This window comes from Pygocentrus nattereri, chromosome 9 (assembly GCF_015220715.1).
Source record: "Pygocentrus nattereri isolate fPygNat1 chromosome 9, fPygNat1.pri, whole genome shotgun sequence".
Taxonomy (NCBI): domain Eukaryota; kingdom Metazoa; phylum Chordata; class Actinopteri; order Characiformes; family Serrasalmidae; genus Pygocentrus; species Pygocentrus nattereri.
Window position 1 is genome coordinate 22,460,414 of NC_051219.1, and position 23,356 is coordinate 22,483,769.

At 42.8% G+C, this 23,356-nt stretch overlaps 1 protein-coding gene across 2 annotated transcripts in view; it reads left to right on the top strand.

The window, feature by feature from the left end:
* LOC108414268 (PDZ domain-containing protein 4) overlaps positions 1-23,356 on the top strand; it is a 53,067-nt gene that overhangs the window by 2,959 nt on the left and 26,752 nt on the right. The window contains exons 3-5 of one of the 2 annotated variants that reach the window (XM_037541536.1): positions 994-1,120; positions 1,317-1,453; positions 9,831-9,860. In XM_037541536.1, the coding sequence (XP_037397433.1) occupies positions 1,394-1,453; positions 9,831-9,860 (90 nt within the window). In that variant the 5' untranslated portion in view covers positions 994-1,120; positions 1,317-1,393. Of the gene's footprint in view, positions 1,454-9,830; positions 9,861-23,356 lie in introns of both variants that reach the window. The other variant, XM_037541537.1, reaches the window with a different exon arrangement.

Genomic DNA, 23,356 nt, shown 5'->3' on the forward strand with positions numbered 1-23,356 from the left:
TGATTTATTCTGCTTACTTGGGTGCAGTCACTGAGACGAAAGGCTTTGTCATTGGAAAGAGAAACAGAAAGAGGTACAGAGAGAGACATGAAGGAACGATAGAAAAAGAAGTCATCTTTGGACTCAACTAATGTGAGTGTTAATTAGGAGAAATTAACCCCTTAAAAATAACTCCTTAAGAGGTGCTGGCAGATCCAAGCTTCCACAACACAGCTTTATATCTAAAGAATATCCCAGTGAGTTTGTGCTCTAGTCCATGCAGTGTTTTTTTTTTTTTTGGGAGGGGTGGGGGTCATTTAATGTGCACTGATCAACCAATCAGCATGCTCAGTTAAATCTGCTTGTGCATGTTTCTAAAGTGGCAAACAACAACAAAAAAAACAATCAAACTGAAGCTAAATCAGTCCTAAATGGATAGATTTTTCATAATTTGGTGTAAATGTGGCTCTCCTGTTGATTTGCTCTTTTTTTCAGATGGTCCAATCATGATTTAGTTCTAGCACCAGACCTACTTAGGACATAACAATTCTGGGATTTCAAGGGTGACTCGTAGAAGAAATTTTTAATTTGCTCAACAGAAGGACAGAATGTGAAAAATTGGAAAAATGCACAGTTTAAAGGGATTATGTGCATGAAATGTGGCCTTCACCTGATGCATAATTAATTAGTTAATTATTTAGTTATACAGCACTTTTCAGATATTAAAATCCAGCTCAAAGAGTAAGCACATATAAAAACAAAATCATAAAACACTGGATGCATTCCGTAAAACAAAAAACAAAACACGAAAAATGAGCCATCACTGCACGATAAAATCAGACTTTCTTTAAAAGAGCAGGTTTTGGCCATCTAAGCAGTGCTGGGATCTTCTGAAGACCAAATACTTCCACAAGTCTGGAATCATTCCTAAACCCACCAGAGTTAACAGAGCAGCTCCTACATCCACATTTTCAAACAGGCTCAGGAACATTCTGAACGTTTTCTTACCTGCAGCTTAAACCACGCAGACATCAGCTGGACGTGAGAAGCAGAAGAAGATAAACTACCAACAGAACTGCAAACTTCTGTACCGAGCTGCTCCAGAGCCAAAATCAGATGGATTTACAAATTTCTACTGCAGGTGAGCTTTCTTGCAGGTTGGAGCTCCTTTGGCTGGATACTGGACTGAACAGATGATGTAATTCCAGACCTTTGAGAAGACTTTCTAAGCTTTAGTGCTGAGATGGATTCTTCTAAGATACTGTGACCTCATTTAGTGCGTGTGAAGATTTTTGATTGTTTGTTTTAATATCCACGGAATTAACCCCTATAATCAGTCCTGTGAGAGAGGAGGACAGGCAGAGAGTTACAGGGAGAAGTTTGGACCGTGTGAGGCTGAAGGTGAAGTTTCAGGATGGGGTGTAACATGTGTGTGGTGCAGAAGCCTGAAGAGCACTGCAGAGTCATGTTCCAGGTAAGAGATGCTCCTCTACCTTCAGTCTTCTGTCTTCCAGTGTTTGGAACACATAGCTGTTTGAGTGAGATTATCACAAGTGCAAACATCACTCTCAGCAACATTTCACTTTTAGAGTATAGGAGTGTTTATTGACGTTCTTTATTGACTAATATATCCTATTCTGACATATAGGAGTGTTTACTGAGGTTGTTTATGGACCATTATCTCCTATTCCAGTGTATAGGAATGTTTATTAGAGTTGTTTCTGGAATCATTACTATTATTCTGGTGTGTGGGAGCATTTATTGAGGTCACTTATGGCTAATATATTCTATTCTAGCATATAGATGCATTTACTGAAGTTGTCTATGGATTAACATCTCCTATTCATGCATGTAGGTGCATTTATTGAGGTTGTTTATGGACTAATATCTTCTATTCTAGTGTATAGGAGCATTTATTGAGGTCGGTTATGGTCTAATATCTCCTACTGTAGCATGTAGGAGTGTTTATTGAGATTATTTATGGACTAATATCTCTTATTCTATCATATAGGAGCATTGATTGAATTGTTTATGGACTAAAATCTTATTCTACCATATAGGAGTGTTTTTTGAGGTTGTTTATGGACAATTATCTTCTACTCTAGGAGTGTTTCTTAATGTCATTTATGGACTAATATCTCCAATTTTAGCTTTCAGAAGCATTTATTAATGGCCCTTATGGACGAATATATCCTGTTCTAGCAGAGGAACATTTGTTGAGGTCATTTAGGGACAGATATCTCCTTTTATAGTCTGTAGGAGCATTGTTGAGGTTGTTTATGAACTGATGTCTTCTTTTATACCAAGGAAGAGTGCTTATTAATTTTGTTTATGGACTGATATCTCCTTTGTGGCATAAAGGAGCACTTGTTAAGATCATTTATTAATTGGATCTCCTTTTATAGCATATATGAGTAATTTTTTAAGTAATTTAAGAACTAATATCTCCTATTATACAGTATCTGAGCATTTATTGACGGAGTGTATTGAACTAATCACTGGTTATGTGTCTTTAAGCAAGAGAAAGACAGGCCGAGGGGTGGGTGATATATTGGGTTTGGACATTGATGGCTAGAAGAGTTGCCACGGTTACTGTTTCAGCAGCAGCTCTGCTGAAGTGTGTCTCTGCTGCTGTATGATTATCTAATTTAAGGGTGAAAGCTGCTGCAGAGCCGCTGACGTGGACAGAATAATAAAAGTGTTCAATCGAACGAATAAACACACATACACACAAGCTGGAATGGAGAGGTGGAGGAACAAGTACAGGAGTAAGTCCCCCCGAATCCTGAAGACAAAAATATACAGTGAATAGAAAGAGCAGATAAGAAAAGAGCAGAAGCAGACAGATAAGAAACAGTGGAGGGATGTATGGGCAGCGAGATGACCTGCCTGCTCTCAGACAGTGGCGGTAATTGATTTCTGTGCTTCAGGGAGCAGGAGTGGAAAAGGTGGACATCGGGAATCCTGCAAGATGGAGAAAGTCCAACACAGCGGCAGAAAAGAAACATAAACGAGACAAAAATTAAATTCTGTTCTTTTTTCATGAACGAGGCCAAAACTGTATATATTATGTTGGACTGCACTGTGCAAATTCAGAGACCCCTCAATTTATTTAATTTCCAGTCAAACAGCTAATAACTATAAGCTTTTTAAAAATTTTCAGCATATGAAAAAAAGCAACACTCAAATTTCACAGAAAATAGTAGCACGACAGCTAAATCTAATCTCAGCTGTTTAGGTGTTCAGTTTGTCACTGTTTACCCTTATGACAGCATCCATTCTTTTCAGGAGAAATGTAAGATTTTCTCTGATTGATTCTTGTCAGTGATTGTTCCTCATGTTCTTTGGAAGGTTCTCCATTTGAGTCTTGGTTTCTCTGAGTGATTCTTACTCATGAACTTATGGAGGTTCTCCATTTTACCACCACATTGTACTGACTGGTGTACCTTGAGTTTTTGTTTTGATCAGAAACCTTAAAATACTAACGTACATCTTCATATTTGGCAGTGTAAACCAATTTGTGCATCAGCCTACAAATGGGACAACTGCTATAATACTAAAATATTCAGTAGACCAGTCTGCTTACCTTTAGAAAGGAAAACACCATTGATTTCAGCAGGAGCATGTGTGCCAGTGTTTCTTCTGAACAGTAGTTCTCCTTTAATGTCTTCTTGAGGGCAGGGTTGAAGAGAGGGCTCATGAAATATGATTATGTAATTACTGTCTGTCAGATAATGATTGAGGTGTTGCTGTTCTTCATTAGGAGCTAATGATGATCAGGAACAACATAAAATGAAATAATGGTAACTCATTATTAATCAACTAAGCTATTGATGATCAGGAACAGAATAAGGTGAAACACATGATAACTCATCATTAATGAACTAGGAGTTATTTATGATCAGGAACAGTATTATAAAGTGAAGCACATGGTAACTCATTAAGATTAAGAGACCCTTATTAGTCTCACAATGGGGAAATTTCACCTCCGCATTTAACCCATCCGTGAAGTGAAACACCACATACACTCTAGTGAGCACACACACACTAGGGGGCTGTGAGCACACTTGCCCAGAGTGGTGGGCAGCCCAATCCGCAGCGCCCGGGGAGCAGTTGGGGGTTAGGTGTCTTACTCAAGGACACGTCAGTCATGTACTGTCGGCTCTGGGGAGTTAATGATTATTTGTTACAGTATTATAAGGTGCAACACATTGAACTACATTAGAAATAAAAACCCCTAAAGAAGTTATGTACTGTAGTACAAAAGTATTAATAAAGAGATTTTGAAAAAAGTAAGAGCAAATAAGTTGTTTATTGAGTCCTTTTTATTTGTGAACAATCCAAATGTAAAAATATCCCTGGGTTAGCTAGCTATATCACTGAAAATAATACACACAAAGAAAATTAAAATCTGTCATTACTACTGAAGGAGAAAGTCTGAGAGCTGAGTCTGATCACAGTATGTTCTGTTAGTACATAATTACACATTTTTCTGTTTCAAATTTGAGGCACAAAGTTCTACTGCCTTTTAGCTTAGCTCACATTAGCTAAATTAACTACCTAGAACAGAACATCAGCAGCTGCTTTAGGTTTAATAAAGCACTAACATGTGCCTATAAGCCTATAATTCTGAAACAACACAGCTGCTGATGTTCTGTTGTGAGTGCATGCTAGCTAGATAGAGCTAAGCTCATAGGTAGTGAAGAATTCTGACCCTCTTGATCCAGGTGACTCAGTCTGTTGCCTGGAAAAGTGAAGTTTATTTATTGCACACTCAGATATTAGATATCCAGCTAGCCCGTAAGACATTGGGCTGACACAGTTATATAGCTGGACTGATGCCAAGATTAGACCCAGCTTATACACGGAACAAGGAACAGGTATGACAAACACTACCATACGGGGTAAACACAAAAATAGGCAGCCTAAAATACAACTTCAGCACATGCACACAGATGCAGAATGCATAACACAGATACAGCACAATCCACAACAATAAATTCCTTCATTTCCCCCTTAACCCAGATACCATCGACAAATATATTCACTTTTAAACCTTTAGCAAGCACACAGGCCTCTCTCTCACTCCATGAGTTTGAGTTAAACAGCTAGACAAAAATCCTAGTGATTCTGAAACATACAAGGTGAATGGTAGTGCGATGTTCACTAGACCTAGTTCTGGGGCCTTGCATAGAGCAGTTGTAAGGGAATGAAAAGCATGCAACTGATCATCATTTAGCTGAAAGTCAGGCTTCTGATTTTCTGTTTTAGTTAGATTGTATAGTGGTTAAGCAGATTTTCACATAAACCTCAATTCAAGGTTGTTACAATTGTACAACCACACAAAAGACTGCAGCTGTGCTAACGTATCAGGTCATAAATAATAAATTCTGTGGCACAACAGTCAGGTAAAATTGACCCCTGAGCCTGTAAAACCATCTGTCCAAAATAGTGAACAGAGGATTGATTAAACTTTTTTCTTATAATGCTTTGTGTCCTAATGAATGTAGGATTCTAACAAATCTAGCATGTCGTATTCAAGTTCCTCTGCATTTCAGGAAGCTATCAAAAGTTTGTCTATATATAGGTGAGGGACTTGGTTAGGAAACAACAACTTTTATCTAACTAAAGCCTCCACAACATGTTGAATATCTGACAATGCTGTGTTATTAATTTTATACTGCTTGGTATTCAGACAAGGAAAACCCAGTCAGGTTGACATGTTCAACCTTTAGTTAGACACAATCTAAAAGAGATTTGGACCTATTCAGGCATAAAAATAAGACTTTGCCCCATGAGCTGATTGATGACACCTAATGCTACCATGACAACCATAAAACTTGCATAGATCCCAGTACAGGGCAGAGGTCAGCGCTACTTTGACCTTTCAAACACAGCTTCAGTTGTATCTGAAACTCAACCCTGAGCTTTCCAGGAAGTTTGTTCCAGTCACTGTATCAGACAAGGTTGTTCTAGACTCATTTCAAAGCATCAACCTTTCCTTACATTTATACTTCCACAAGCCTATTTTGCCTTGGAGGCACCATGCATTAAGACATGCTCTATGAGTTTTCTCCCTGCTCTTTTGCCAGAATGACATATTTAGCTTCTCATCTAGGGACCATATTTTATGTGAATGAACAGGCACTTTCTTCGGATAGTATTTGTCCAAACTAGATGATATGTGTATATAACTGTTCATCCGCTCTGACAATGAAAACATTATCAGACCAGTCAGGTGCCACCATACCACCCCTCTGTGTGGTAGCTTTCTCTCCTGCCATGGGCTTACAGTAACAGGGAATGATACAGGCCTAAACACACTACTGTGATCTTCCCCTCCGTTCCTTCAAGGAGAGGAGGATAACCTACTGGTATCAGGGTTTGCTTCGAAATTAGCACTCACAGCATAGAGATGAGATGCCTGGACAAGCAAAGTTTATTCATTGCACACACAGATCTCAGACATCCAGCTAGCTAAGACATTGGGATAACACCGTTATATAGCTGGACTGATGCCAAGATTAGACCCAGCTTATACAGGACAAGTGACAGGTGTGACAAACACAATCATATAGGGGTAAACACAAAAATAGGCAGCCTAAAATACAACTTCAGCACATGTGCACAGATACAGAATGTATAACACAGACATAGCATGTATAACACAGATACAACACAATTCACAACAATAAAAACAATACTGAAATTCCTTCAATAGTAAAACTTTGTGTCTCAGTTATGAAACAAATATGTGTAACTAGCGTACTAGCAGAACATACTGTGATTAGTCTCAGCTCAAAGATTTTGTTCTACAATAGGAATGACAGATTTTGATGTTATTTTGGGTGTATTATTTTCAGTGATTTAGGTAGCTAACTCAGAGATGTTTTACATTTGGACTGTTCACAAATAAAAAGGACTCAATAAACAAAAAAAAGTTATTTACTCTTGCTTTCTTGAGTAATACTTTTTACTACAGTAAATAATTTCTTTAGAGGTTTTTATTTCTAATGTAGTTCAATTTATAATACTATTGCTGATCATTATTAACTCCTAGTTCATTAATAATGAGTTAGCATGTTTTTCACTTTATATTACTGTTCCTGATCACCATTAACTCCTAGTTTATTAATGATGAGTTACCATGTGTTTCACTTTATAATACGGTTCCAGATCATCATTAACTCCTAGTTTATTAATAGTGAGTTGCCATGTGTTTCACTTTACTAGGAGGTGAAATTAGTGGGGCAATCATGGGCTGGAGGTTAGGGAACTGGAAGGTTGAGAGTTTGAGCCCAAGAGTCGACAATACATGACTGAGCTTTCCTTAAGCAAAGCACCTCACCCCCGACTGCTTCCCGGGCACTTTATATTATTGTTCCTGATCATCATTAGTTCTAATGAAGAACAGCAACACCTCAATCATTATCTAACTGACAGTAATTACACAATCACTTGGTAATATGTCGAACCAAGTGAATGTGAAGGCAGGACACATGCACATTCAGATATTTCCACGAGCCCTCTGTTCAATTGACCCTGCCCTCAAGAGGACATTAAAGGAGAACTACTGTTCAGAAGAAACACTGGCACATGTGCTCCTACTGAAATGAATGGTGTTTTCCTTTCTAAAGGTAAGCAAACTGGTCTACTGAATATTATAGTATTATAGCAGTTGTCCTATTTGTAGGCTGTTATGCAAATTGGTTTATAGTGCCAAATATGAAGATGTACATTAGCATTTTAAGGTTTCTGATCAAAACAAACACATGAGGGACACCAGTCAGTACAGTGCAGTGTGATGCCCCAGACTTCTCTGAAGATTCCTGTTTCTGTTAATAGAAATGGAAGGTATAATCCATTATATTGTAGGGACTGCACACTGTGTAGTATATATTACTACTGTTAGAAGTGTTTGAATATACCACATCAGTTAGTAGTTCAGAAGGAACTTTATCAGACTCAGCTATTGAGCAATTAATGTTGAATTGACCTGTAATTTATGAGTAGTTATTTTAAGAAAACATAGTTACTAAAAAATTCTCTATGAGACACAGTAGTTATTGCTTAGTTAATAGTGAACTACTCTAATCATTAGTTCACTATTACCTACTGAGTATTTCACTAGTACTCCTTGGTAGTTAAGAGTAATTACTTAAGCAAAACTACTCATGAATTCCTGATTAGTTACTTTTTAAGTACAAAACAGTTATTGTAAGGTGTTACTCGTTTTTCTTTTAAGTCTTGGTTCCTCTCAATGCTTTCTTCTCATGGTCTTAGTGATTTTCTTTATTTGAGACACAGTTCCTATTAGTGGTTCTCCTCATGTTTTTTTCATAGTCTCTTCTTTCAAATCTTAGTTCTACTCACCAGATCTTGGACCAGTTTTTCTGTGAAGCAGCTTTAGGATGATGTCTGTTCTAAAAAGCTCTGCACAAATAAATCTTAATTGAACAGAACTGAACTCAGAGTTTAAGTAGTGAAGGCAGTGTTCATGCTGTGGAGCTTCTACCTGCAGGTGTTTCTCTCTTTACTGTGCAGATCCTGAGTGTGAGCATTCTGCCTGATCATAAACACACATAATTCATGACTTCCTGCATGTTTTTAACAAAGCAGCTCCCGCTGAGTGGTAGCTGCTGTTTACGGTCGCGAGCATCTCTGATGTGGGTTTGATGTTTGTGATATTAGCCTGTAATTAACGATAGAGCTGTTTCACAATATCAGTGGGTTTATTAACATAAAAAAACCACAAACCACATGCACACTGATCAGCCTAGCGTGTATGAAAAAACAAGTGTTAGAGAGAGAGAGAGTGGAAGAGAGAGAGAGCAAGAGAGAGAGGTTTCTTTATGTGCAGGCTTGCACATTCCTGTGATTGTGAAATGATCCCACTGTTTTCTCCATGTTCAGAGAAATTTAACTGTCATGTAATCCATTAACACAGTCACAAACACCTTAATTTTAACAAACATGCAATCATCAGACATAAGCATTACATTAAATTTGTGAAATATAGGGTGTCCTGTGGCCTTCTAATTAGCCTCTTAGACCCCTTGTATGTCTCAAAATTGAAATTCAGGGAGTCCCTGAAAATAAACTTATCCAGATTCCATTAAGCTCCTTGTTTATCAGCTATGCAACACATCCTCCATCTAGCTGAAGAACAATTTCACCATGCAAAAAAACCTTTAAGCATGCAGATGCCTCTTTGTGTATTCATATTTCTCTATGGAACTATTTAGAGTCATTTTTAGAGTGTAGAACTCATGGTTCCAAAATGTGATGTTCAGTGACGAGGTCTTTCCAAACTCACCAAACCATTTCTTGTTTTGGTTGTGGTGGTGGTGGCGGGGGAGGGTTGGGATGGTCATGGGTCTTCAACCGACTGCTCCACAAAGCTAGATAAATACAGTTCTCAAGAATGTGATTGTATGCTGTACCATTAAGATTTCCCTGCAATGGAATCCTAAAGATCAACCAAGCCCATCATTCCACCTCCACCAAACTATACAGAGGTCACTCTGCAGTCAAGCAGCTCACATTCTCCTGCATGACCAAATACGGGTTTTCATGTCAGACTGTCAGAGGGTGGACCTGATTCATCACTTCAAAGAAGTGGTTCTCCTCCACCATCGGCCATGTGCTTGACAGATACCCCATATGTACCTGTGTTATAACACTTTCATTACAAATTATTATTACAATAAATCAGACTGTTCTACTAATATATGTAAATGTTAATATGAATTGGTATTGTAATATAACATATTTATTATAATAATGCTCAGGCACATATATACACAGTTCTCTGACTGCCCTCTCTCTCTCTCTCTCTCTCTGTGCTGTAGACTGTGTCTCAGTGGGATGCCGTAACCATGGTAACCGCTCTCATTAACTGAATGTGATGTGTTTCTTGTACGTTTGCAAACACCAGGTTAACATACACACACACACACACACACACACACACACTGTGTTTTCACTGCAGTAAAAACACAAAACACCCCCAACCGCCCACACACACACCTCTCACGCACACACACACTCACACACCACACATACTTAGCACACGCCCTGTCTGCTGCCACACCCGTCTGTCTGTCTGACATATATTCTTTCGTCTCTGTCCTCTCTCTCACTCATTTTCTCTCTTTTCACTCTCTCCTCTTTCTTTTCACTTTTTCTTTCTCTGTCTTTCACTCTCTTTTATTTTATATTTTTAAAGCAATAATAATAACATGTGTAATAAATGTATAATAAACCTGTAGCTCTCAGTAAATGATCACAGCATCATCCCTGACTGTATTACAGCTCAGAGGGAGAGTAAGACACAGAGAAAGAGAGAGAGAAAGAGAGTGAGAGAGAGAGAGAGAGAGAGAGAGAGAGAGAGATTAACAGTATTGTTATACACAGTTACAGTATAATCAGTTCTATATTGTTCTCCTGTCATACCAAAGCTGTTAGTTCTGTATTGGTTCCACAGACTATAATGTGGCAGTAGTGCATTTTAAACCATTCCCCAGGTTCTGCTGTATGTGTAACCTGTCTGAGTGTGTTGTCCTGCAGCTGTCTATGTGATTTTCCTTGCTCTAGGGTCTCTATACCCCCCCCACCTCGCTCTCTGTGGGGAGTGAAGAGCTTCTGCTTTATTGATTTTGTGCTGATCGTGTGTGTATGTGTGTGTTTGTGTGCCTGTATGTGTGTGTGTGTGTGTGTGTGTGTGTCATGAGAGAAAAGAGTAATTACAGGTGGAATGCGAGTGGTTGATGGGTGTTTAATGGTGTGGGGTGTTAATGTAAAATTACAGCCCTGTGATATTTAAAGCAGTTAGCAAAGCTAAGCTACCATTTACTGTACAAACGTATCTCAGATACGGATACAGTTTACTGGTTCATGTGCATCCTGAAAAAAAGCAGATATACATACTATACAATTTTGAACTTTTTAAAACTGTGAATGCTAGCAAAATTGAGTTGCTTTTAACTGGCTCACTGATATCTAGCTCATCTGTCCTTGGCATTAATAGTGATGGGATTCTAGTAACACTTTCTCCCTACTTCCACAACCTTGGAGTTATTTTTGACCCTACACTCTCTTTTGACATTCACATTTGGCTCCTCAATACTTGGCAGAGTTTCTTAATCTATATGTCCCATCCCAAACTTTGAGATAACAAAATTTAGACCTTCTTCATGTTCCTAGATTTAAATTGGTTTCTATGAGTGGTCGATCAATTAATGTACTAGCTCACAAGTTATAGAATACTCTCCCACAGTCTATTCGGAATGAATCTCTCTATCTTAATTGAAATCTTTGTTAAAGATGTACTTGTTTCCACTGTGTTATCTTTGTTCCGTTTATACTTGAATGTTTACCTGTATTGTCTTTTTGTTTAATGTGTTGTGTAACGCGGAGCGAGGAGGCAGACGCACGTGCTGAGATAAGTGACTTATCATGGGCAAATCCAGGGTCATGGTCAAAACGGTCCAGGGTCATAGAGCCAACACGGATAGAACGATATACAGACATGATGACAAACAATAAATGGTTCAAATGGTTCAAACAGATAGCACAATCAAACAAAGCAAACACATCAGACAACAAAGACCAGCAAAGAACAAATACAAACACAGGGCTTAAATACAACAGGGATAATGAGGGACAGGTGGAAACCAGGTGGAGACAATCAGGGGTGGAGTCATGAAACGAGGGGGCTGGCACAAAACAACACGAACACATGGACTGGACTGGGAGGGGCCAATCGTGACAGTACCCTCCTCCAAAGGCACGCACTCCGAGGCACGCCAAAAAAAAAAAAAAAAGACACAAGAGACCAAAAACCAAACCAAACTAGACAGGGACAGGCACAGACACAGAAGCCGGAACAGGAGCAGGAGAACATGGAACAAGCACAGAAGCAGAAATGGGAGCAGAAGACAAGGGCACAGGAGACACAACACCAGACACAGGAACAGACGAAACAGAACAAGGATGAAAAACAGAGGGAGGACGAGGAGCACAAAACGACGCTGAATGAGACAAGACCAGAGGAACAGGACGAGGGACACAAGAACGAACCACAGACCATGCAAACGACAGGGGAACAGGCACCAAGACAGAAACAGGAACAGAAACAGACACACAAACAGAAACCAGAACAGGAACAAAAGGAGACACAGGAACGGGAACCACAACAGGAACAGGAACGGACACAGAAACAACAGAAGGGGGCAAAACCACACCAGGGACAGAAGAAGGCAAAAATGCAGGAACATAAACAGGAAGCACAAAAAAAGGCACAGAAGGACCATGGGGAACAGCAGACATGGGAGGCACAGGAGACCCACGGGGAACAGAGACAGGAGAAACAGGAGGCCCACGAGAAACAGACACAGGCGAGGGCGGGAACAACGGAGCTGTAACATCCACGGGGGCAGGCGGGCCTGCTACGATGTCCACGGGGGCAGGCGGACCTGCTACGACGTCCATAGAGACTGACGGCGGGTCCGGAGGCATGGCACTGGCGGCGGGTCTGGAGGCACAGCGACTGGTGGCAGGTCCGGAGGCACAGCGACTGGCAGTGGGTCTGGAGGCGCGGTGACTGGCAGTGGGTCCGGAGGCGCAGGCTCGGGATCAGGAATCCTGCGGGGTGCGGCCACAGAATCAGGAATGCTGTGGGGTGCGGCCACGGGATTGGAAGTGCCGGCTGGGGACCGCTGCTCCAACCTAGAGGAACAAACAGACACAGAACCCACTCGTCCGTTCTCAAAGCCCACTCGAGGGATTGGCATCTCACAGTGGCACTTGAGGACGAGCCGAGTACCACAGTACAGTAGAACAGCCACATGCCAGTGTGTCGCTTGCTCGCTGCGTCCATTGTCGGCTGGTCTTTCTGTAACACGGAGCAAGGAGGCGGGCGCACGTGCTGAGATAAGCGACTTTTGTCATGGGCAAATCCAGGGTCATGGGCAAAAATCCAGGGTCATAGAGCCAACACGGATAGAACGATATACAGACATGATGACAAACTATAAATGATTCAAACAGATAGCATGATCTAACAAACCAAACATTTTTTAATCTTGTCTTTCTCATTTCTAATCTTGTCCATCCTTGTCACTCCCAATGAAAATCTCAGCATCTTCATCTCCGCCACCTCCAGCTCAGCCTCCTGTCTTTTAGACAGAGCCACAGTCTCCAAACCATACATCATAGCAGGACGCACTACTGAAACCTTCCCTTTCACTCTTGCTGCTATCCTTCTGTCACACATCAGCCCTGACACCCGTCTCCACCCACTCCATCCTGCCTGCACCCTTTTCTTCACCTATTTTCTACACTGTCCATTGCTCTGGATGGTTGACCCAAGATATTTGAAGTCATCCACCTTTACGACCTCTACTCCTTGCATCTTCACCTTTCCACCTGCCTCCCTCTCATTCACACACATGTATTCCGTCTTATCTCTACTGACCTTCATTCCTCTCCTCTCCAGTGCAAACCTCCACCTCTCCAGATTCTCTTCCACCTGCTCTCTACTCTCACCACAGATTACAATGTCATCTGCAAACATCATGGTCCATGGAGCCTCCTGCCTGACCTCATCTGTCAACCTTTCCATCACCATTGCAAACAAGAAGGGGCTCAAAGCTGATCCCTGATGTAACCCTACCTTCACCTTGAAACCATTTGTCACTCCAACTGCACACCTCACCACTGTCTCACTATCCTCATACATGTCCTGCACCACCCTAACACACTTTTCAGCTACACCCGACTTCCTCATACAGTACCACAGTTCCTGTCTTGGCACCCTATCATATGCCTTCTCTAGATCCACAAAGACACAATGTAGCTCCTTCTGACCTTCTCTGTACTTCTCTACCAACACTCTCAATGCAAAAATTGCATCTGTGGTACAGGACAGGTGGAAAACAGGTGGAGACAATCAGGTATGGAGTCATGAAATGAGGGGGCTGGCACAAAACAAACACACATGGGTAAACCAAAACAACACAACATGTTGTTTTTTAATGTGTTGATTTTCTTTGATTGTAAAGCATCGTTCAGCATGGGAAAGGCGCTATATAAATAAAATTGATGATGATGATACAGAAAATTAGACAGAATCATATTTAGCTGTCAAGAATCCTAAAACAAATAAATATAACATCAGATATTTCAGTATATAGTTTACTTACACTTTAGCTTTATTCAAGCTGTGAAATACAGGGGGTCCTAGGGGGTCCAGGACTTCCTAATTAACCTCTTGGACCCCCTCAATGTCTCAAAATCTAAATTCTGGAGGTCCCTGAAAATAAACTCATTATGATGTTATGATGTCCATTTGGGAAAAACAGATGCTGAAATATAGATTGAATGGAGCTCATTGTTTACTTACTTTACCCACAATCAGCTTCTGTCTTTGGTGTTCTTAATTAACTAGAGCTGCAGTACTGCTCTGCCTCAGGGTGGCGATGTAGCAGACTGGTTCACCCAGTTGGTCCTTCATAGCCTAGAAACTGTAACATGGGACCCCCCTGACCCCCAGGGAGACTTCACACACTGACCTTCTTTCCAGCTTCCAGATTCTTTTCTGCAGTCTCACTTTAAATTTCTTAAAGAATCTGCAGACACACCTCCAAAGATCAATGGGGGTGGACTCTGGGGTGGTCAGTCTATTGTTCAGCTTGTTAGTTTGATGTGTCTGTCTCCTTTTCTCAGTGAGGTTCTTCTTGACTGCTACACATTCTTTCAGACCCATAACCCCCCAAAAATAACAGTTTTTGTTTGCTATTAGGCCAAATGCTACAAACCATGGCAGATTTCCCACTGATCCCAAATCTGTTTTTAAACACTAATCTGACCTTCAGTTTGATGTATTTTGGTCCATCCTCATTCAGAGAGAGAGGAGTCTCTTTGGTTTTGTATGGCTGGGAATAACTGCCCTGCAACATCACAAAGATGGCTGCCGACTGAACGTCCCTGAAAAAGACCACACATTTTCAATGGGAGACTGGTCTGGACTGCAGGCAGGCCAGTCTAGTACCCGCACTCTTTTACTACGAAGCCACGCTGTTGTAACACGTGCAGAATGTGGCTTGGCATTGTCTTGCTGAAATAAGCAGGAACGTCCCTGAAAAAGACGTTGCTTGGATGGCAGCATATGTTGCTCCAAAACCTGTATGTGCCTTTCAGCATTAATGGTGCCTTCACAGATGTGCAAGTTACCCATGCCATGGGCACTAACACACCCCCATACCATCAGAGATGCTGGCTTTTGAACTTTTTGAACTTGTGATAACAGTCCTTTTCCTCTTTGGCCCAGAGGACACAACGTCCATGATTTCCAAAAACAATTTGAAATGTGGACTCGTCAGACCACAGGACACTTTTCCACTTTGCATCAGTCCATCTCAGATGAGCTTGGGCCCAGAGAAGCCGGCAGCGTTTCTGGTTGTTGTTGATAAATGGCTTTCGCCTTGCATGGCAGAGTTTAAACTCGCACTTGTAGATGGAGTGATGAACTGTGTTCACTGACAATGGTTTTCTGAAGTATTCCTGAGCCCATGTGGTAATACACAGGTAATGCCGCCTGAGGGGTCGAAGGTCACGAGCATTCAAAGTTGGTTTTCTGCCTTGCCGCTTACTTGCAGAGATTTCTCCAGATTCTCTGAAACTTTTGATGGTATTATGGACTGCAGATGATGAAATCCCTAAATTCCTTGCAATTGTACATTGAGAAATGTTGTTCTTAAACTGTTGGACTATTTGCTCACGCAGTTATTCACAAAGTGGTGAACCTCGCCCCGTCCTTGCTTGTGAACGACTGAGCCTTTCAGGGACGCTCCCTTTACACCCAGTCATGACACTCAGCTGTTTCCAATAAACCTGTTCACCTGTGGAATGTTCCAAACAGATGTTTTTTGAGCATTCCTCAACTTTCCCAGTCTTTTGTTGCCCCTGTCCCAACTTCTTTGGGACGTGTTGCAGGCATCAAATGTAAAATGAGTGAATATTTGCAAAAAACAATAAAGTTTATCGTTTGAACATTAAATATCTCATCTTTGTAGTGTATTCAATTGAATATAGGTTGAAAAGGATTTGCAAATCATCGCATTCTGTATTTATTTATGTTTTATGCAACATCCCAACTTCACTGGAATTGGGGTTGTACTAAAACAGCAGCACTCAGACTAACTTTTAGATTTTATTAAAGTCTCATAGGTAAAGAGCTTATAAGTCTTATATGTTTCATTCAGTAATTTTCTTGCTGTAAAGTTGTAAACAAACAAGATACACCGTCCTTAACTGAGTAGCCAGGTTTGCATAAAATAAACCAGATAAACAGTCCCACTTTATTCATATTTCAGACAATAACTGTCAACAAAACTTCACAAAACATAAATGTGTACGTAATTACATTGAAGCTGCCTGACAGTGTGCTGAGTTAGCCAGTGCGCTAACCACAGCTCACTAAAAATATCTGAACAGTCCTCTCTACTGATGACTGCTTCATTGGGGCAGTGGGGCAGTCGTGGGCTGGCGATTAGGGAACCAGCCCTGTGACTGGAAGGATGCCATTTCTATCCCCTTGGCTGACAATCCATGACTGAATTGCCCTTGAACAACCCCTAACCCGAATTTGCTCTCTGGGCACCTTGGATAGGGCTGCAAGCCTCTCCGGGCAAATGTGGTCACTGCCCCTAGTGTGTCTTCACTAGTCTGCATGTTAAGTTAAGTTAAGTTAAGTTGTTAAGTTAAGTTAAGTTAAGTTAAGTGATGCTTTTTTAATCCCACAACCGGGGAAATTCCACCTCCGCATGTAACCCATCCGTGAGGTGAAACACCACATACACACTAGTGAACACACACACTAGGGGGCAGTGAGCACACTTGCCCGGAGCGGTGGGCAGCCCTATCCATGGTGCCCAGGGAGCAATGTGTGTGACACAGTGTGTGAACACACTTACCTGATGGTTCTGAATTCAAATTCATTCAACACTTCAGATCAACTCCGCTCTGAATGTTCATGCAGCCATGGGTACACTTGCCCAGCAGGTGCCATTATTTTTTTCCTCATTGAATGGAAGTATGTCAACAAACTGGCAACACTGTAAAAGGGGTCTTACATGCATAACAATAGCAATTTTTGTAGTGCTACTTTAAAAAAATTTTTTTAAAGAACCATATACATGAACATTTGAAAACATGAAAACATAAACATGAAACTTTTGGCCATGCAAAGAATTACGTATGCATGCAAATGGTTTTTTGAGTGTTCAGGCTTCTATACAGAACCATTGCCTTTAGTAAAGAACCCTTGAAGAACCATTTTTTAAGAGTGTACCCAAAATGTGACACCATTAGTTTGTAGACACCTATCCAGTGAAAGGGTTAGAGTTAGTATCAGTACTCGGCACTCAGTATAAACAAATACTTGAATATCAAGTACATTCTGTGTGCTCTTTAATAGTACTTTTTAGGGTTCTTCAGTAAAGATAAAGGTTCTACATATGACCGTGAACAAATATTTCCTTGCATGGTGAAGTGGCTCTTCAGATTGATGTAGAATATGTTGCATATTGTTCTATGTATAATCTTTTTAAAAATGGGTCTATATAGCACCAAAAAGGGTTCTGCTATTGTTATAATGTCAAGAGCTCATTTTGGTGCTATATAGAACCATATACAACACATTCACCATCAATGTGAACTATGTCAACATGAAATTAAATGGTGCTAGACAGAACTCAGGGTTTTAGACTGAATCATTGTTTTTACTAAAGAACGTTTGAAGAACCATCTTTTTAAGATGTGTATCTGAAGTGCATCTCTAGTAACTACATTACTGTTACTTTCCCCAACACTCACTGCACCCTCAGTGCAGGAGGAGCTTCTCTGTGGTTCCTGTCTGGTTCTGCTGTTGGTTTTTAGATTGCTGATGGGAGTGTTGGGGGAGGAGTATGTGGAGGAAAAGGGTCATTACCATTCAGCACACACACACATACTGCTGCAGTGTAGATGCTCTGTAGGACGGTGTGTGTGTTATAGCCCCCCGCCAGTCTGTTTGTGTATTCTTCAGCATTTCTCCATCAGATGAGGCAACAGTCTGCAAACCATCACCACATCTTTATTCTGTCCATCATCCAGGTCTCTCTCCTCTCTCCGTCTGTCCTTCACATCTGTCCTTCTGTTCTACACTTGTAATGGGAATAATAATTATGATAATAACAAGTTTTTATAGAACAATTTTCATACATGTAGCAGTTAAAAGAGTATAAAAATAAAAAATACAGACACTTTCTAAACTGCTTATCCATTCAGGGTTGTGGGGTTATTCCAGCATTCATTGGACATCATGTACAGGTCACCAGTCCATCACAGGGCAGACACACAGACATATAAACTCACACACCCTTGGGTGCAATTTACTTCTCCAATTGGCCTGACATGTTTTTTGTAGAAAACCCACACACACAGGGAGAACACGCAAACTCCACACGAGGAACCTGTATGGGAAACCCAGACCCTTCTTGCTGTGAGGCAACAGCGCTACTCACCGCACCACCATGCCGCCACTACAAAGCAAAACATATTTTGTTACTTGAGTTGTTTGGTGTGGTAGTGGCTGTTTGGTGTTCTAGATTTTAAAGGTGAAAAGACTTTATTAGTTAAGCTTTATTAGCTTTATTATAAGCTTTATCCATCCATCCATCCATCCATTATCTTCCGCTTCTCCGGGGTTCGGGTCGCGGGGGCAGCATCCTAAGCAATGAAGCCCAGACCTCCCTTTCCCCAGCCACTTCCACCAGCTCTCCAAGGGGGATTCCGAGGCGCTCCCAGGCCAGCTGGGCGATATAGTCGCGCCAGCGTGTCCTGGGTCTTCCCCGGGGTCTCCTCCCAGGTGGACTCGCCTGTGACACCTCCCGAGGGAGGCGTCCAGGAGGCATCCTAACCAGATGCCCGAACCACCTCAGCTGGCTCCTCTCGACGTGAAGAAGCAGTGGCTCTACTCCGAGTCCCTCCCGGATGACTGAACTTCTCACCCTATCTCTAAGGGAGAGTCCAGACACCCTGCGGAGGAAACTCATTTCGGCCGCTTGTATTCGCGATCTTATTCTTTCGGTCATTACCCAAAGCTCATGACCATAGGTGAGGGTGGGAACGTAGATCGACCGGTAAATCGAGAGCCTTGCCTTATGGCTCAGCTCTTTCTTTACCACAACAGACCGGTAAAGAGCCCGCATCACTGCTGACCCAGCACCAATCCGCCTGTCAATCTCCCGCTCCCTTGTACCATCACTCGTGAACAAGACCCCGAGATACTTGAACTCCTCCACTTGAGCCAAGAGCCTATCCCTGACCCAGAGAGGGCTCTCCACCCTTTTCCGCCTGAGAACCATGGTCTCGGATTTAGAGGTACTGATTCTCATCCCAGCCGCTTCACACTCGGCTGCAAACCGATCCAGCGAAAGCTGAAGTTCGCGGCCTGATGTCCCCAATAGGACCACATCATCTGCAAACAGCAGCGATGTGACCCTGAGGTCACCAAACCAGACACCCTCCATCCCTTGACTGCGCCTAGAAATTCTATCCATAAAAATTATGAATTCTCACTGGGAAAGAGTCTGACTTACTGCCGGCTATGCGAACCAAACTCCTGCTTTGTTTGTACAGGGCCTGAATGGCTCGTAGCAAAGAGCCATGTACCCCGTACTCCCGAAGCACCTCCCACAGAATACCCCGGGGAACACAGTCGAATGCCTTCTCCAGATCCACAAAGCACATGTGGACTGGTTGGGCAAACTCCCATGAACCCTCCAGAATCCTGGAGAGGGTGAAGAGTTGGTCCAGTGTTCCACGACCAGGGCGGAACCCGCACTGTTCCTCCTGGATCCGAGGTTCGACTATAAGCCGGACTCTCTTCTCCAGTACCCCTGCATAGACCTTGCCAGGGAGGCTGAGGAGTGTGATTCCCCTGTAGTTGGAACACACCCTCCGGTCCCCTTTTTTAAAAAGAGGCACCACCACCCCAGTCTGCCAATCCAGTGGCACCGCCCCCGATGTCCACGCAATGTTGAAAAGACGTGTCAGCCAAGACAGCCCCACAACATCCAGAGCCTTGAGGAACTCAGGGCGGATCTCATCCACCCCTGGAGCCTTGCCACCAAGGAGCTTCTTAACTACCTTAGCGACTTCGGCCTCAGTAATGGACAAGCCTATTCCCATGTCCCCAGACTCAGCCTCCTCACTGGAGAACGTGTCGGTGGGATTGAGAAGGTCCTCAAAGTATTCCTTCCACCGCCCAATGACGTCTTCAGTCGAAGTCAGCAGCACACCATCTCCACTATATACAGTGCTAGTGGCACACTGCTTTCCCCTTCTGAGTCGCCTGACGGTTTGCCAGAATCTTTTCGGAGCCGACTTAAAGTCAGTTTCCAAGGCCTCACCAAACTCCTCCCATACACGGGTTTTTGCCTTGGCGACAACTGAAGCCGCAGATCGCTTGGCCTGTCGATACCTGCCAGCTGCCTCTGGTGTCCCACAGGCCAACCATGCCCGGTAGGACTCCTTCTTCAGCTTGACGGCATCTCTCACCTGGGGTGTCCACCACCGGGTTCGAGGATTACCGCCCCGACAGGCACCAACTACCTTACGGCCACAGCTACAGTCAGCCGCTTCAGCAATGGAGGAACGGAACATGGCCCATTCTGAGTCAATGTCCCCCACCTCCCCCGATATCTGGTCAAAGTTCTGACGGAGGTGTGAGTTGAAGATCAATCTGACAGGTTCTTCTGCTAGACGTTCCCAGCAAACCCTCACTATACGTTTGGGCTTGCCTGGTCTGACCGGCATCTTCCCCCACCACCTGATCCAACTCACCACCAGGTGGTGATCAGTTGACAGCTCAGCTCCTCTCTTTACCCGAGTGTCCAAAACACATGGCCGCAAGTCCGATGACACGACTACAAAGTCAATCATTGAACTGCGGCCTAGGGTGTCCTGGTGCCATGTGCACTTATGGACATCCTTGTGTTCGAACATGGTGTTCGTGATGGAGAAACTGTGGTTTGCGCAGAAGTCCAAAAACTGAACACCACTCGGGTTCAGATCAGAGAGGCCATTCCTCCCAATCACACCCCTCCAGGTCTCACTGTCATTGCCCACGTGAGCGTTGAAGTCCCCCAGTAGGACAATAGAGTCTCCTGGAGGAGCACTTTCAAGCACCCTTCCCAAGGACTCTAAGAAGGCTGGGTACTCTGAACTGCTGTTCGGTGCATAAGCACAGACAACAGTCAGGACCCGTTCCCCAACCCGAAGGCGTAGGGAAGCTACCCTCTCGTCCACCGGAGAAAACCCCAACATACAGGCACCGAGTCGAGGGGCTATGAGAAAGCCCACACCTGCCCGCCGCCTCTCACCATGGGCAACTCCAGAAAAGAATAAAGTCCAGCCCCTCTCAAGGAGATTGGACCCAGAGCCCAAGCTGTGTGTTGAGGTGAGCCCGACTATATCTAGCCGGTATCTCTCAACCTCGCGCACCAACTCAGGCTCTTTCCCCGCCAGTGAGGTAACGTTCCAAGTTCCAAAAGCCAGTTTCAGCAACCGAGGATCAGAACGCCAAGGCCCACGCCTTCGGACACTGCCCGATCCACAACGCACCGAACCCCTACTACTGCCCCTCCCATTGGTGGTGGGTCGATGGGAGGGGGGACTCATGTAACTCCTTCGGGCTGGGCCCGGCCGGGCACCATGAGTAAATGCCCGGCCACCAGACGCTCGCTGGCGAGCCCCTCCCCCAGGCCTGGCTCCAGGGTGGGGCCCCGGTAACCCTGTTCCGGGCAGGGTACACAAGTCCTGCTTTTGTGTCTTCATAGGGGTTATTATGGATCACACTTTGTCTGACCTGTCACCTAGGACCAGTTTGCCATGGGAGACCCTACCAGGAGCTTTGCTCCAGACAACATAGCTCCTAAGATCATTCAAGCACGCAAACCCCTCCACCACGATAAGGTGGTGATCCAAGGAGAGGTATAAGCTTTATTATAAGCTTTATTAGCTTTTACTTAAAAGGCAGCTGAGTTCAGTACACAAAACTGACACACAAAATCTCAAACACTACTGTCTCCTCTTTTAGATACAAATTCTGCATTTGCAAAAGAAGGAAAATGGGTTTATTTCAAAATCCTAAACTGTTACCTAACAGTCTCAACTCATGAATATTCACATGCCCCAAATTGACATACTGTATGACAACAGAGCAGAAGCAATAAAAATGTCAGACTGTGTACAGAAATGTATATAAATTGGAACTTTTTATTCCCTTCACAAGAACCAAACTGTTGGCAGGTTGATGCTCATCTTTAAACCAGGCTGTAGGGCTTCATATTCACAGCTTCTTAATCAAACTTACTGTCCCACCTTAAATGCTACAGCTTGCACAGGAGCCAGAATGTAACTGCGGCACCATTTAAGGTGGAACTGAAAATTTCCAAACCAAGCTGGAGGACAGGAAGCCAACTTCAGCTCCCACATCTTTAATAGGATTCTGAACAGCTTTAATGTCTGTAAGCAGCTATGCTGTGAGATTTTACATAAATTAATAGAAAATGGAAATATAGACACTAATAAAGACACATAAAGGCACAAAAAAATAAAGACACATAAATGCTTTTAGAAAGCACTGATCTTATTTAAGTGCATTTGTCACTTTCATTCCCCATTAACCCTGTTTTGTCCTTTAAGCCTCTTTTTCCCTCCATGTCTTCATCTATCACTCTCCCTTATCCCTAGTCATCTCTACAATTCTCACTGTCTCACACATCTCTGAATTGCTTTCCTCTCCCAGTTTCAGTGTGAATATTTATGTGTGCCCGTCCCTCCATCGTCTATTTTTCTGCTTTCTCACTCTCCCCCTCTATCACTCCTCCATATCTCTTCTCCTTCCTTTCATCCACTGGACCACTGAAAGGAACAAAGATTCAAAATATAAAAGTCTATAAGAGCATGAGGAAGAATCACTGAAAGGAGTGGACTAAAAAAGGAGAATCTCACTTAGATGAGGTCATGAGATCATGAGGAAGAACTACTGAGAAGAACCAAAATTCAAGTAAGAAGAGAATCATAACTCAAAAGGATAAACTCCCTATGAACATGAACCACTGTGAAGAGCTAAAGCAAATAAGGAGACCATACGGAAGAACTATTTGAAAGAACCAAGACCAGGAAGATGAAAGTTTATAGGAACATGAACAAGGACCAATGAGAGGAACCAAGACTCAAAAGATAAAATGCACGAGAACATGAGGAAGAACTATTAACAGTGGGGCAGTCGTGGGCTGGCGGTTAGGGAATCAGCCCTGTGACTGGA